The sequence below is a fragment of the Mauremys mutica genome, chromosome 18, assembly GCF_020497125.1.
Source record: "Mauremys mutica isolate MM-2020 ecotype Southern chromosome 18, ASM2049712v1, whole genome shotgun sequence".
Classification (NCBI taxonomy): Eukaryota; Metazoa; Chordata; order Testudines; family Geoemydidae; genus Mauremys; species Mauremys mutica.
Genome location: NC_059089.1, coordinates 16,998,274 through 17,011,028, shown reverse-complemented (window position 1 = coordinate 17,011,028; position 12,755 = coordinate 16,998,274). Strand labels below are relative to the sequence as shown.

Here is a 12,755-nt window from a genome sequence, read left to right as displayed (position 1 = left end):
GTCCTTCAATGGGGGTGGGGGAGGGGGAGCATAAGGGATTTAATGAGAAACTCAGTTCAAAGCTTTAATGATTCAAACAGAAACTACTGCGGTTGGGAGGTGACAAGTGCAGATTCAGTTCTAGGTGCAACGGACATTGATGGGGAATGGGATGAGGAGAACTAAAGTCCCCTGAAGAGCTGGATAGTGGCTTTAAATGAGTGGAAATCCAAGCCCTCAGAAGAATTTTCTTTCCTCCTAGTGTAGTGCACATAGCATGAAAATGCACGTAGGCAGTGAAGTTCAACACTACAAAGCCTAAACTGAGGGGCTAATGCTGAGGGGCTGTTACTGAAGATTCAGCAGGCTTCTTGGTGGACAAATGTGGCATCTTAATTCACAGCTGCTCTTTGGCTGTTTTAGTTTCAGTTGCTTGATGCACAGCCCTTCGGTGCCAGCTGTATAGCAGTAGTCATTTTAGGCAGGCCACAGAGGCTGAAACAAAGTGTGAGAGAAAAATTAACTACTGAGATATGAGACCCAGTATGGGCACTCACCATCAGCGCATCCTTCACTATGTAATGGGTGTCCTTGGGGTGCAGAAGGGGGGGGGGATCTTAAGCCTTTTATCTAGAGAAAAATACATTTGACTCTTCTAGAAAACTTTCAAGACTTTCACTGAAAGAATCTGTAACACCCCTCTCAAAGCAATGCTTGCAGCACCATATAATAAAGGTGAACTAGAAAATGAGGGATTGTGAAAAGCTTTTAGGAAGATGGACCTTTGCCTTCAATTTTTTTTCCTCCTGTTCTTAAAAGACTGTCTTAAAGGGACATTTCAATATGAATGTTTTAAAACTAATTTAGAAGGGAAGTACTTTCTGATAGAGGAGGCCTTTAAGGAATATATGCCTTTTTAAAATTCCTTTTAAAAAGAATGCGGGGAGAGGGGTTAGTTTTTATTTTCTTCCCTTTTGATATTTATAAAGGACTCTTCAGCTAGGAGGAAGCTGCCTGTACCAGTGCACAAAGTACATAAGCTGAAAAAGGAGAATGTCTTCTTTGCTGACTCCTTTCAGTTAAGTTTAGTTGTTAACTTTAACTAGGGGAGAAACAACAAAGGTTACAGGTAGAAACTAGTATTTTTTTTTTCTCTTTTCAAGTTGTCAGTGTCCCTTTCATTTTTTTAGCAGATGTGAGGGCAAAGGGGACACCAGGAGCAGAGTTAGTTGGGAGGGCGGCGGGGGGTGGGGGGACGGACATTCTGCATTCCTTAAATCTCTCTGGGACCATTATGTGCTTAAAAGTTACTAACAGCAGATCTACCCCAGAGAATTAACCATAAATGTGGATTTTACAGTGATTAAGGGGACAGTTTCCTCTCCAAGCAGTCTAACGTTCGAGGCAGTGGCGGATGGAAGCTGGCCTGCCTCATCAAGCCCCCAATCCTGCAATTGATGTGTGTGAGCAGACCCCTAGCCTTATGACCCAGGAGCAATTGGATCCAGTTGTTCCCTTGGATCCAATTGCAGAACCTTCCACAATTTCCTCTCACTATACCCCCACACCCATGAAAAGAAATAACACTTCGCACTAATATCATCCCCTCCATCTGAGGCTTTCAAAGCACTTTAATTAAGGCTCACAGCACCCCTGGGAGGGAGGTATGATCCCATTTCTACAGCTGGGGGAGGCCCAGTGACTCCTGGAGTATGAACAATCCAGCAGTAGGTCAGGTATGAACATTTCAAATGCCTTTTCGACTGGAGCAATTATAGTAATTTCCTCTCTAATGTTACAATAATAATTCCTCTTGATACCACTGGGAGGAAAGCCGATTAAACTGGCTGAGGGGAGCTTGCTAAGCTGCTCAGACCTCTGGCAGACATTGCTTTTGTTTGGACTGCCAGGTAAGCAGAGTGAAAACTACAGGAATAGGCTACTAGACTTTAAGGTCAGAAGGGACCATCCTGATCATCTCGTCTGACCTTCTGCACATCACAGGCCACAGACCCTCACCCACCCACTCCTGTAATAGACCGCTAACCTCTGGATGAGTTACTGAAGTCCTCAAATCATGATTTAAAGACTTCAAGGAACAGAAAATCCACCATTTACTCCAGTTCAAACCAGCAAGTGACCTGTGCCCTACAATGCAGAGGAAGTCAGGGAAAAAAAACAAAAACCCAGGGTCTCTGCCCATTTTACCTGGGAAAATTCCTTCCCAACCCCAAATATGGAGATCAGTCAGACCTGGAGCAGATCAGCGAGACCCACCAGCCTGACACATGGGAAAGAATTCACTGTAGTAACTCAGAGCCCTCCCCATCTAGCATCCGATCTCTGGCTGTTGGAGATATTTGCTACTAGCATTTGCAGATGGGCCACATGCCATTGTAGCCAGTCTCATCATACCACCCTTCCATAAACTTATCAACCTCAGTCTTGAAGCCAGTTAGGTTTTTAACCCCCACTGCTCCCCTTGGAAGGCTTTCCAGAACTTCACTCCTCTGATAGTTAGAAACCTATGTCTAATTTCAAGCCTAAACTTGTTGATGGCCAGTTTATATCCATTTGTTTTTGTGCCAACATTGGCACTTAACTTAAACACCAGGGAGAAAGAGGAGTTCTTTATCCCTCTGATGTATTTATAGAGAGTAATATCTCCCCTCAACCTTTATTTGGTTAGGCTAACTAAGCCAAGCTCCATCTGTCTCCTCTGGTAAGGTAGGTCCTCCATTCTCTGATCACCCTACCTACCCTCCTCTGCCATCTGGTCCAGTTTGAATTCATCTTTCTTAAACATGAGAGACCAGAACTGCACATAGTATTCTGGATGAGATCTCACCAGGACCTTTTAGAATGGTAATAACACTTTCTTACCTCTACTGGAAATACCTCACCTGATGAATCCTAGGATTTTATTATTAGCCTTTTCCATGGCCACATCACAGTGATGGCTCATGGTCATCCTTTGGTTGACCAGTCTATCCAGCTCTTTCTCCTCCTCTGGTACTTCTAAATGACACGTGTCCAGCTTATAGCAAAAATTCTTGTTGTTAGTCCCAAAGTGCAAAACCTTGCACTATTAAATTTAATCTCATTTCTATTACTCCAGTTTTCAAGGTCATCCAGATCTTCTTGTATCATATTCCAGTCCTCCTCCACATTGGCAATACCTCCCAACTTTTTCTCATCCACAAGTTTTATTAGCACACTCCCACTTTGTGCCAAGGTTGTTAATGAAAATGTTAAATGAGATTGGTCCCAAGCCCGCTCTGTGAGGAACTCCACTCGTGTATGGCCCACTGAAGTCTCCCCTTTAACTAGTTCCTTACCCACCTTTTAATTCTTGTATTAATCCCCATCTTCTCCAATTTAACTTTAATTTCCCCTGTGGAACTGTATCAAAAGCCTTACTGACATCCAGGTGGATTAGAGCACTACTGCGTTTCTTTGTCTAGAAAATTGGTTACAGTCTCAAAGAAAGATATCATGTTGGTGTAGCACAATCTACCTTTTGTAAAACCATCTTATAATTTATCTCAATTACTATTCACCCCATGTCCTTAACTGCTTCCTCTTTCAAAATTTGTTCCAAGACCTTGCATACAATTGTGGTCACTAGCCACCAAGGGAGGCAGGAACATAGAACCTGGATGTGGTCACAAATAAGTTATGGGAAGAGGGGATAATGGTGAGAAGAACAATATGGGAGAGGTGGTAATAGGGGTCTGGAAATGTGCAAAGTTACAAAGAATTTAGTTTGAATTTTGTTTTGTTTTTAAACAAGTGTAACCATTTGGACAGGTATATTTGGAAGCTTCAGTAGCCGCGCAGCCCATGCTGTCTTCACTGCAACAAAAGTGATTTTATACTGAGATAACTAATGTAAAATTGTAGTGGAGACAAGGCACAAGTCATTTTTACCTCCTCATAGCTAGCTGATGTAAACCTCAGCTGGTGTGGGTATTGGGTTGACCTTGACTAGCTACAGTAAGATTAAAGCCTGCCTGTGGCCTTGCCTCCACTAGGGTTTTTACAATGAGATCGTTATCTAGAGGTAAAAACAAAACACATTTTTTTGCAGTAAAGATGTTACTTCAGGTTTCCCTAGAACTCCCCACCTCACTTCAATGCAACCCTCCTACAATCCTGCGAGCAGAAGTTGTTTTCTTACCTGGCATGTTGTGTTTTATTCCTCCCCACTCAGCCCCACCAATATTTCAGAGTTGTAGAGAGCTAGTGAATAAAGATAATCACTGCCAAAGGGGTGCTTAAGCCCCATTGAGCTTTATAACAAAGATCTTTGTTCTCCCCTTTCTCAGCTCAGTTCTGCTACTAAAAGCATTTGGTTAAAACTCAGCCATGCCGCTGAATAAGACAAGTTTTCATTCCAACACATTTCCCAACCTGAAATGGGGCCAGTAGCATGTAGTTAATTTCCCTTGCTTGTAAAAAATGCAACAGGACAAAACCCTTTACTTTTACAAACATAGAAGGGGATATTTATTACACACACCCAGTACCTACTTTAACTCTCAGAAAGATATGGGCTGAATTTATTGTCTAGCTCTAATGTAATCCAAAATATGTTCAGCTGTTAAAGTGAAGTCTATTGCTTTTGAAGCCATCAGAAAGAATGGAAGATTGTATCCAGTAGTGCTGGAACAATTTTTATACAGGGTATGCTGAGAGCCATTGAACCAAACTGTAAACTCTGTATATAATGGAAACCACTTCAAGCCAGGGAGTGCAGCAGCACCCCCAGTTCCAGCACACGCGCATGTGTGTATCAGTTTAGGCAGGTAAATATGATGCATGCTGTGGTATACAGTTAATTGGCTGGGAGCTATATTTTTATGGTGACTGGCAGAAGTTTTTTGGTTTGTTCTACAGACCTTTCTGCTGAAAGGGATAGGGAATGAAATCAATGGGAAAAGAACTAAGTGCTTTTAGAAATCTCCCTAAAAATCCAAGTCAATGCTATAGGGTGCCACTAATAGACAGCACTTATCAATTTTACATTTACTGCACTATCAGTGATCCAGCTATTTATATTACTTTCAGTCTATCATTTAGAAACAAAGGGAAAGTATGTAAAGGACTGTGTAGTCATCCCACTTCAACCATTCATTGTATAGTCATGTGAAGTCTGCTCTTAGATTTTCTTTTTCCTCCCCCTGGAATGAATCACCCAACCCACAAGGGCTCATCTACTGCAGGGGGAAGTAAGGAACAATCACTCCTAAACAATAGCAGGAGTCATTAACATCTTTCCACAAGGAGCCATATCTTGGAACATTAAATGCTGTATTAGCCAAAGTACTTTAGAGGAACAAAAATAAAGGGAAAATGGAAATAAAAAGTTAAAATATTTATTTTGTTAAAGTGTCCAATCTTACAAGTCTTTCAGAGAAAGCATAGCAGCCTTCAGCACTTGAGGTGCTGTTACCTGCCTAAACATAATCCAACATACAAGGCTTAACTCAGTTTCACAATTCTAAAGTGTCATACCAGGGTGTGGGGGACACCAAGCTACAACGGTGAGAGTACTTTTATAAGCTGTGTGAAGTGTTTAAGCCATGAGTTATGTCCTGAGGAAGGGGACATATCAGCTGTATAGACACTCTTATTGTGAGGTCCTGTCAGTTCTTTTCACACAGCCCGCACTAGTTTGCTCTAGACAAGAGCAATTTGCACAGCTCCCCATTTGTTCATAGGACTTCCTGAAAGAGCAGATCAGGGGAGAATGTGGGATTTCTAGAAATCCCACATTCAGCTTTTCTTGCCAGGCAGCTTTACTCAATCTTGACTTGCTAGACCCCCCCCCTTTCAGCTAGGGCTATACATAGCTACCTGCTATTTTTAAACAGTAAGTTAATGGGTCAAATTTCAGAAGTGTTTCAAAGCAATATATATTAGTCTCCAGCTACAGCAGGAGAAAGTGGGGAGAGAAAGGGGGAAGTGCACAGATATTACTTGCCAAATTGGTGCTCAACTCCATGCAGATGGGATAGATAGAACCCATTTTCTTTTGTCAGCTCTACCATTATTTTTTTTTTTTAAACTGGATGGTTGACAGCAAGATTGCAGCATCCAGCGTGTAGCTAAAGGTTTCTGAACAGTACTGCTAAATGAGATTAAAGCCTATGTTAGTACTTGAAGTTTTCAACCTCTTGCAAATGCTGAGTAACAGCTCAACACAGGTGATATTACAATTTAAGGCATATGACCATTTTGTTCTTCAGTGAAGAGAATAGAAATCATATCAACATTTTAAAGATCATTGCTGGATAAGGATAGAGCCAATAGGAACAGCTGGCCACATGAATGACACTAGTATGAGTAAACATCACTAGAGTAATCACCCTACTGCACTTCTAAAGCGGGCACCCCATCTATTCAAAAGATCCATCCTACCTCAGAAGAGCTGGAAGAGAACGGAAAATCACAGACTAAATGAGGTTTCAAAATATTTATTCAATCAAGTCCCTTTCACAAAAGGAAGTGGCTGAAATGGAAAAGGCTTAAATAATAAAATGACATGAAATGGAAATGGCTTAACACCTCACCACTGTTCAATCCAATAAGATTTTGGAGCCTATTTTCCCCATACCTCATCTGCTGCAAAACATGAGAGTAGGAAACTGGAAAACATATTCATCTGTTAGAACAAAAACTGAGGACCTAAGTGTGGTTCAGAGACTGAAAGTGACCTTAAAATTTTATCCATGCTGATAAACATCAAGAGTTTGGTTTTGTTAAAGAAATGAAAGTGAGCACAAAACAAGTGGTGGAGAAAAAGGTCCTGAGGTAGGATGCTCTAGGGGAGCGAAAGAGTAGTTAATACAAAGTAGAAATAAAAATAATGAATACCTGCAACACCCATGAAAGAGTTTAGAGGGGCACAGTAAATTAGTTCCACCTGTGGGTTAACAGTGGACCAACTGGTAAGTTCAGCAGAAGAAAAAACAAAAAAACACACACACCACAACGGACATTCCAATCCATTGTTTCAAAGCACAGCAAGATTTAACACATAACAGATTCAGCTTCTGCTACCTTGGTTGATTCAAATTCATTAGTTGCAACTTAAACATCAGGCCACTTACCATAACAGCTAGAATTCAGTTTACCAAAAAGCTTAGAACTGTGGTTCCTATTGTGGCACAAGTGTACCTGGGATAAATAGTGGCCCCAAGAACTAGTTCAACTCAGTAGTGCTGTTAGGAGACATTTGGCTTTAATTTAAGTTCTGTTTTTAGTTTAGCAGCTAACATAGATGGATCCTGGTTATTACTATTAGAATCCTTTGAGAAGACTGCCAGGAAGAAGAAACACTAACCAGACCCTCACTGGTCTGTTTAACCTGAACAGGTTTCCTAGGATAGTACACAGGTCAGTTGCAGCCCAACCTGATAACCCACTTTAAAAAAAATAAAAAAAATGGAGCATTGATTGACTTGCCTATAATTGGGAAAGAGTGTGTTAGCTAGGTCACTCAAGGGTTGAGTGATCAGGAAAAGGAAGGGAACTGTACTGGAAATGAGAACTTGTCCTGTTATGGGCCAAGTTCTGGATAAGTATTGAGCAACTGTAGGTGCACAGCAGCTCAGGTTTTGACCCCATACTTAAAATTCTCAAGCTTTCTCCCACCTCATGCCTCTGAGATCTGCTAGTGTAGGTCCAACATCTGCTTGAAGGAAGAGGAAAAGTGCATCTCAGCCAGTTCACCAATTCAGGGTGAGTCATTTCAATATAACCTTGGCTTCCATTATGACAAGTTTTCAAAAACTCTTTATTCATTCTGATTTTCCCCCTGGGGGAGCTATCTAGACCTCTTGTAAACAGTCCTGGTTGAAATATTTAAAGAGCAGCAAGCAGCTCATGTTTCTATGCATGATCAATACTGGTCTTATATTTGCTTTGTGCAGCTGGATCAAACATAGGCAGATACTTATTTTTCAAACAGTAGAAAATAAAACTCTAAAAAGAGGATGTCTCCCCCCCGCAGCAGGATGGTGGCTTGTCCTAAGGATGAGCTATACAGCAGTTCAGGAGGCCTGCATATTACTATGCAGATTTCTAGACACTTTACAGCAAACTTTCTGGAGTTCAGTCTGACTATTTATACAAACAGTTCAGGACCTAAATTAAATGCAGTTTTATATAACTAAGAGCCCACCTTCAGTACAACCAGAAGAGTCAGGCGAGTCCGGTGCAGAACCTTAGCCTGCTTTCCATAAGCAATGTTATAACTCCGCACAGTCCAAGGACCAGTTAGGTCTGTGCATGCTACAACTAGTAAGTTGTTTTGTAACCAGGTACCATGACTGCTGTAGAGTAGATGGGTCCTAATCATACAGTCCCAGAACTGGTTCAGGGCTCAGTAAAGAATTGCAAAACACCAGATTTCATCTAGCAGAGTAGGAAAGAGACTCCCTCCCACATCTGAAAGGTCCTTACTCTGACTATGGAGAGTTAGTTCAAAGCAGCATTTGTACTGTATCTTGAAACAGATCAATTTTCTGAGTAAGCAGTCTCAAGTCCCCCCCAGCAGGTTCGCTGCCCTCCTTGTGAATACAAAACCCTAGCATGATTGGTAAATCCCACTCTGCAAATCATCAGCATCACACTTCTAAATCCCAGTCTGATCTCTGATACAGTGCATTATGAAATAGCTAAAAAAAAAATCTTCCTTTCACCAATAGCCCCATCTCTGTTGTAATTTCAACACACACTAAAATCACGTTAGAAATGTGAACCTGTCATCCAGAAGAGCTTTTACAGCACTTTTTCCTCTGGAAAGGAGGGGAACTAGGAAAACATGCAAACAAGAGTTGATTGCGTTATCCCTTTGGATTGTTTGACTTTTCATGATGAATGGACTAAGGGAGGCAGACTTTATACCCTTCTTAGAAGCATTTCTATAAACAAGCTAAGTTTTCCTAGCTTTCAATGTAGCTTTATTTAAACATCTGAGCATCAACAAATCCAGAGCCTAGTTAACAGATTGTTCCAGCATTTCTAGTGTGTATTACATCCGATGCAGAAAGAGAAGCTGTAGTGTTCGTTATTGCCCGGAATATCTGAGACAGAGGGTGTCTATGCTTTGCCCAACTCAGGGCTTCAGTGGCAGCTTGCCAGGAACCCAGTGCCTGCCCACCCGCCCTCCCCCCTTTAATATGTAGGTAATGCCTGCAAATACTACATATCCCAGCAGGCAGTGCTCCAGTCTTGGAGGATCCAAGCAGCTGGGCAAGGTGGAGCATTGCTTACTGGAGCTGTTGGGTCCATAGGCTTCCCCTTCTAATGAACACAAGGTGGCTTTGGGGTGACTGGTAGAAATGTAAGCCACACTTTAACCACCCTGGTTTGAGGACATGATTACGAGTAGCTATCACTAAGCTATGGCTGCCTCTGCAAATGCAGAAGGGGATTTGTTGAACAGTCACAAGTTAGCCTTGTTTCAACACAGATTCCTCTCTTGTCACTATGGGGCCTCCCCTCCCAGGGGGCTGGAGGAGCCCAGTTCAGGGAGGATTCTTATACTCTTCCTTAACAGTAGGGCAGAGAGAAGGACAGGGTTACCATCCCAAGCACCAAGTTCAATCAGTATTAGCCTCTTGTCATCATGTAGGCCAAGAGGAGCAGCAAGAATGACAGCTGCTATAATCGACAGCTGAACAGACTGGAACAAAAAGAGTAGCTTTGTAGATTGTACTTCTAAAAGATGCTGGCAAAACCTCAAAAAAATTTTTATATATCTCCCCACAGCAAGGGTAGGGAATATTCCTCTCTGCTACAGGCAGCATCTCCCCTATTTTGAGTTATACTTAACACTGGCTAATAGTGTGTTTGTATTTTTAATGCCCCAGACAAAATGCTGAGGGGGAAAAAAGGTTTAAAAAGTAGTTAAAACACTTTTTAAAATCCAAAGTCTTGAAGTACCTCAGTGTTCTGGCAGAAACAGTCTTACTGCTTTCCACCCAAGTCTTATCGCATGCATTGAGCTGCATCCTTCCTGTCCCATTTACTAAATATAACTGGAATTCAGCCTACTGACAGCCCAATGTAGGTAGCATTCTGGAACAGCTAATTTAGGCTAGGGAAGCAGGCCATGCGATCTACTGGCCAGCACAAAGGACTGGAATCTGTAAAGACTGTGCAACCTCAAGTCAGCAGATGGAAACTGGGTTAAAAAAAAATTAAACAAAAAAACCAGTCCTGAATGCAAGTTGATCTTTGAGGTAAAGTTACCAAAAAACGCCAGCATCTTTAAAAATTAAAAATAAAAATAAATAAATAAAAAAGCCGTGCCACCCCCCTCCCCTCAAAGAGAAGCCCAAAACTGATTAAATCAGCAAATAGCGTGGAACTATACAAAGTGTCACAGCAAAGTAGAGTTTGAATTTAAAGAGGCTCCCTGGACTTTTGTCCTTTGACTCTAAGACATCCTCAGTCCCTGATGTACATAAGAGCCCTATCTAGGGCGATGCAGCAGTAACTGGATCAGCACATTTCTCTCCCCTATATTCAGAGGCAGTTACCCTGAACTAAGTTGGCTCCACCAGCGGTTCTGGTTAACTCCATGGCAGCTTTGGCATCATCCCACTTCTCATCTTGCAGAACAGCAGCATCTCTTTTGTTCCCACTGTCTGTTGCGGAGGAGCCACCCACTCTGCCTTGGTCCTCACCCTGACCCCGAACCTCCCCCATCCTGCATCCAAGGGAGCAAGCAGCCGTGTTCCCAGTCGTGTTGGTTATTCAAGGATCTCCTTAGCTAGTCTGGTGTTGGCTGGGACGGTTGGGAGATGGAATTGGAATGGAATGGCCTTTTGTTTCCTGTCTAGAGGTTTCCCTGCCTTCCTGTCAGCAGCTCAGGCTTGCTCTTTGTCCGCTCTCCACAGCCGCTCCTTGACCTCCAGAGGCAGGGTGTTGAACAGGTCCTCTTCCACCACCAGCCCACTGCGTTTCAGCAGAGGACACTCCCCCAGTTCCACCGGCAGGCACTCCAGGCGGTTCCCCCGCAGCTCTATCTGGGACAGGTTGGTCAGCTCGCCCACCCGAGATGGCAGTGATTGCAGCACATTGTTTCCCAGGTTCAAGGTCCGCAGCTTCCTGCACTGGAAGAGCTCAGGTGGGAGACTCTCAATCTGAAAGGAGAAACCAGAGAGATACAAATGTGACATGTACTCACCTAAGGCAAGGCAAGCAGACGAGATGTAGTCAGACAGATCACCTGCCTCCAAGTACTCACTTCTCCCTCAAATGCATTTCTGCTTTCTTCTAGGCTGACCTTTATGCCTGGAATGCTTTCCCCAAGATACAGTAAAGCTACTACTTTGTCCTCACGCAGATCCTCTACCACCATATTATTTACTGTAAACTGCCACATGAAAATGGCTAGGCCAGAGCCGAGTAGAGATTACTGACAGAAGCAGGGAAGATCTGAAACCCACTCACATCTAGTCTGTACAGCCAGGTGTTCCTACCAGTGTTTCCTTTGTCCCCTCCCAGAATCCATCCATCCATCCCTTGTTCTCCCCCTTGGAGTTTAAGCTCTTCAGCCTTTCCCTGTTTGTAAGGCACCTAGCACCGTAAGGCTCTGATCCTGATCAGGGCCACAGGGTGCTAGAATAATAGAAGTAAAATGACAGAGACTCCATTTTTAAAGTATAGTCACTAGCCACCTGCAAAAAACACACACAGACACACACGTACGTGTCAGGCTATTCCCTACATGGTTCAGTTCTGATCTGCAGCGCACACATCCCTCCATACCCTGGTTATAATCCAGTTTCCTAACCACAGAATTGAGAGAGAGAGAGAGAGAGATAGATACACATTGGTCTCTAAATGGAAGACTCTTGCTCTCCCAGCTTTCCCCCTTCCCTGCCCCCCCAACTTCATTGGCACAGCTCTGTCAGTTCCATGAGACTGACCCAACTTTCACCTGAAACATCTGAGGTAGAGTCTGAGCCTGCCAGTTCTTTCCTCTACAGAAGGAAATGTAAATGACCCCTTCTCTTTCTAGCTGCTCCAAAGTAAACAGCCTGCACGAACCCCTCCATGTATTACAACTGCCTTACACTGATGTTATTTGGACAGTTGTAATACATGGGGGGGCCCCCTCCCCACCATTCATTTTCTATCTATAGGATCAGAGACCAGCAAAAAGCCACCAAGTGTACTATATGGACACACATTGCTAGGGTCCTCCTCCTAGCCTCTCTCTCATTGTAGGACCTACTCTGCAAGAATAGAGATCATTCGCACTGTAACAGAGGCAGAGACCAGGTCTTATTCTTCTGTGTAGCACACAGGTCCAAACAATAATTCAGGTGGCCAGTGAGCTTCTCCTACAAACATCTGTTCCCTCAGGACATGGAAGCACTAGTACTCTGATCTCATTGCTATTATGGAAGGCAACATTCTGCTTCTTCCTTGAGTTGTCCTGCTCTAATCCTGAGGATGGTCTGCAAACAGTCTCTTCCCCTTAAAAGCCTGGCAGAAACAGGGAAGGCAGCGTTTTTGTCTTCTTCTGAAGCATCAAGTATTGTCCCCGGATGGAAGTGAGGAACTTGACTAAATGGAATCGTAGCAGAATTTGATACGGTGATTTATGTTCCTAGGAGTGATTTACTAATGGAGAACAGCAGGCTACTGGTTTGTGAGCATTTAAGTGGATATCGAGCCATTAAAAGAAACAGATGGGAATTCAGTGTAATATTTGATTTTGACCAGTACAGCCCATCTTTGATCCACAGTGT

At 43.0% G+C, this 12,755-nt stretch overlaps 1 protein-coding gene across 1 annotated transcript in view; it reads right to left on the bottom strand.

The window, feature by feature from the left end:
• Window positions 1-8,233: 8,233 nt before the first annotated feature.
• The window catches only part of LRRC8A (leucine rich repeat containing 8 VRAC subunit A), a 29,256-nt gene continuing 24,734 nt past the window's right edge, over window positions 8,234-12,755 (bottom strand). The window contains 1 exon segment of the mRNA XM_044993194.1: window positions 8,234-11,138. Coding sequence (XP_044849129.1) covers window positions 10,863-11,138 — 276 coding nt within the window. The 3' untranslated portion in view covers window positions 8,234-10,862.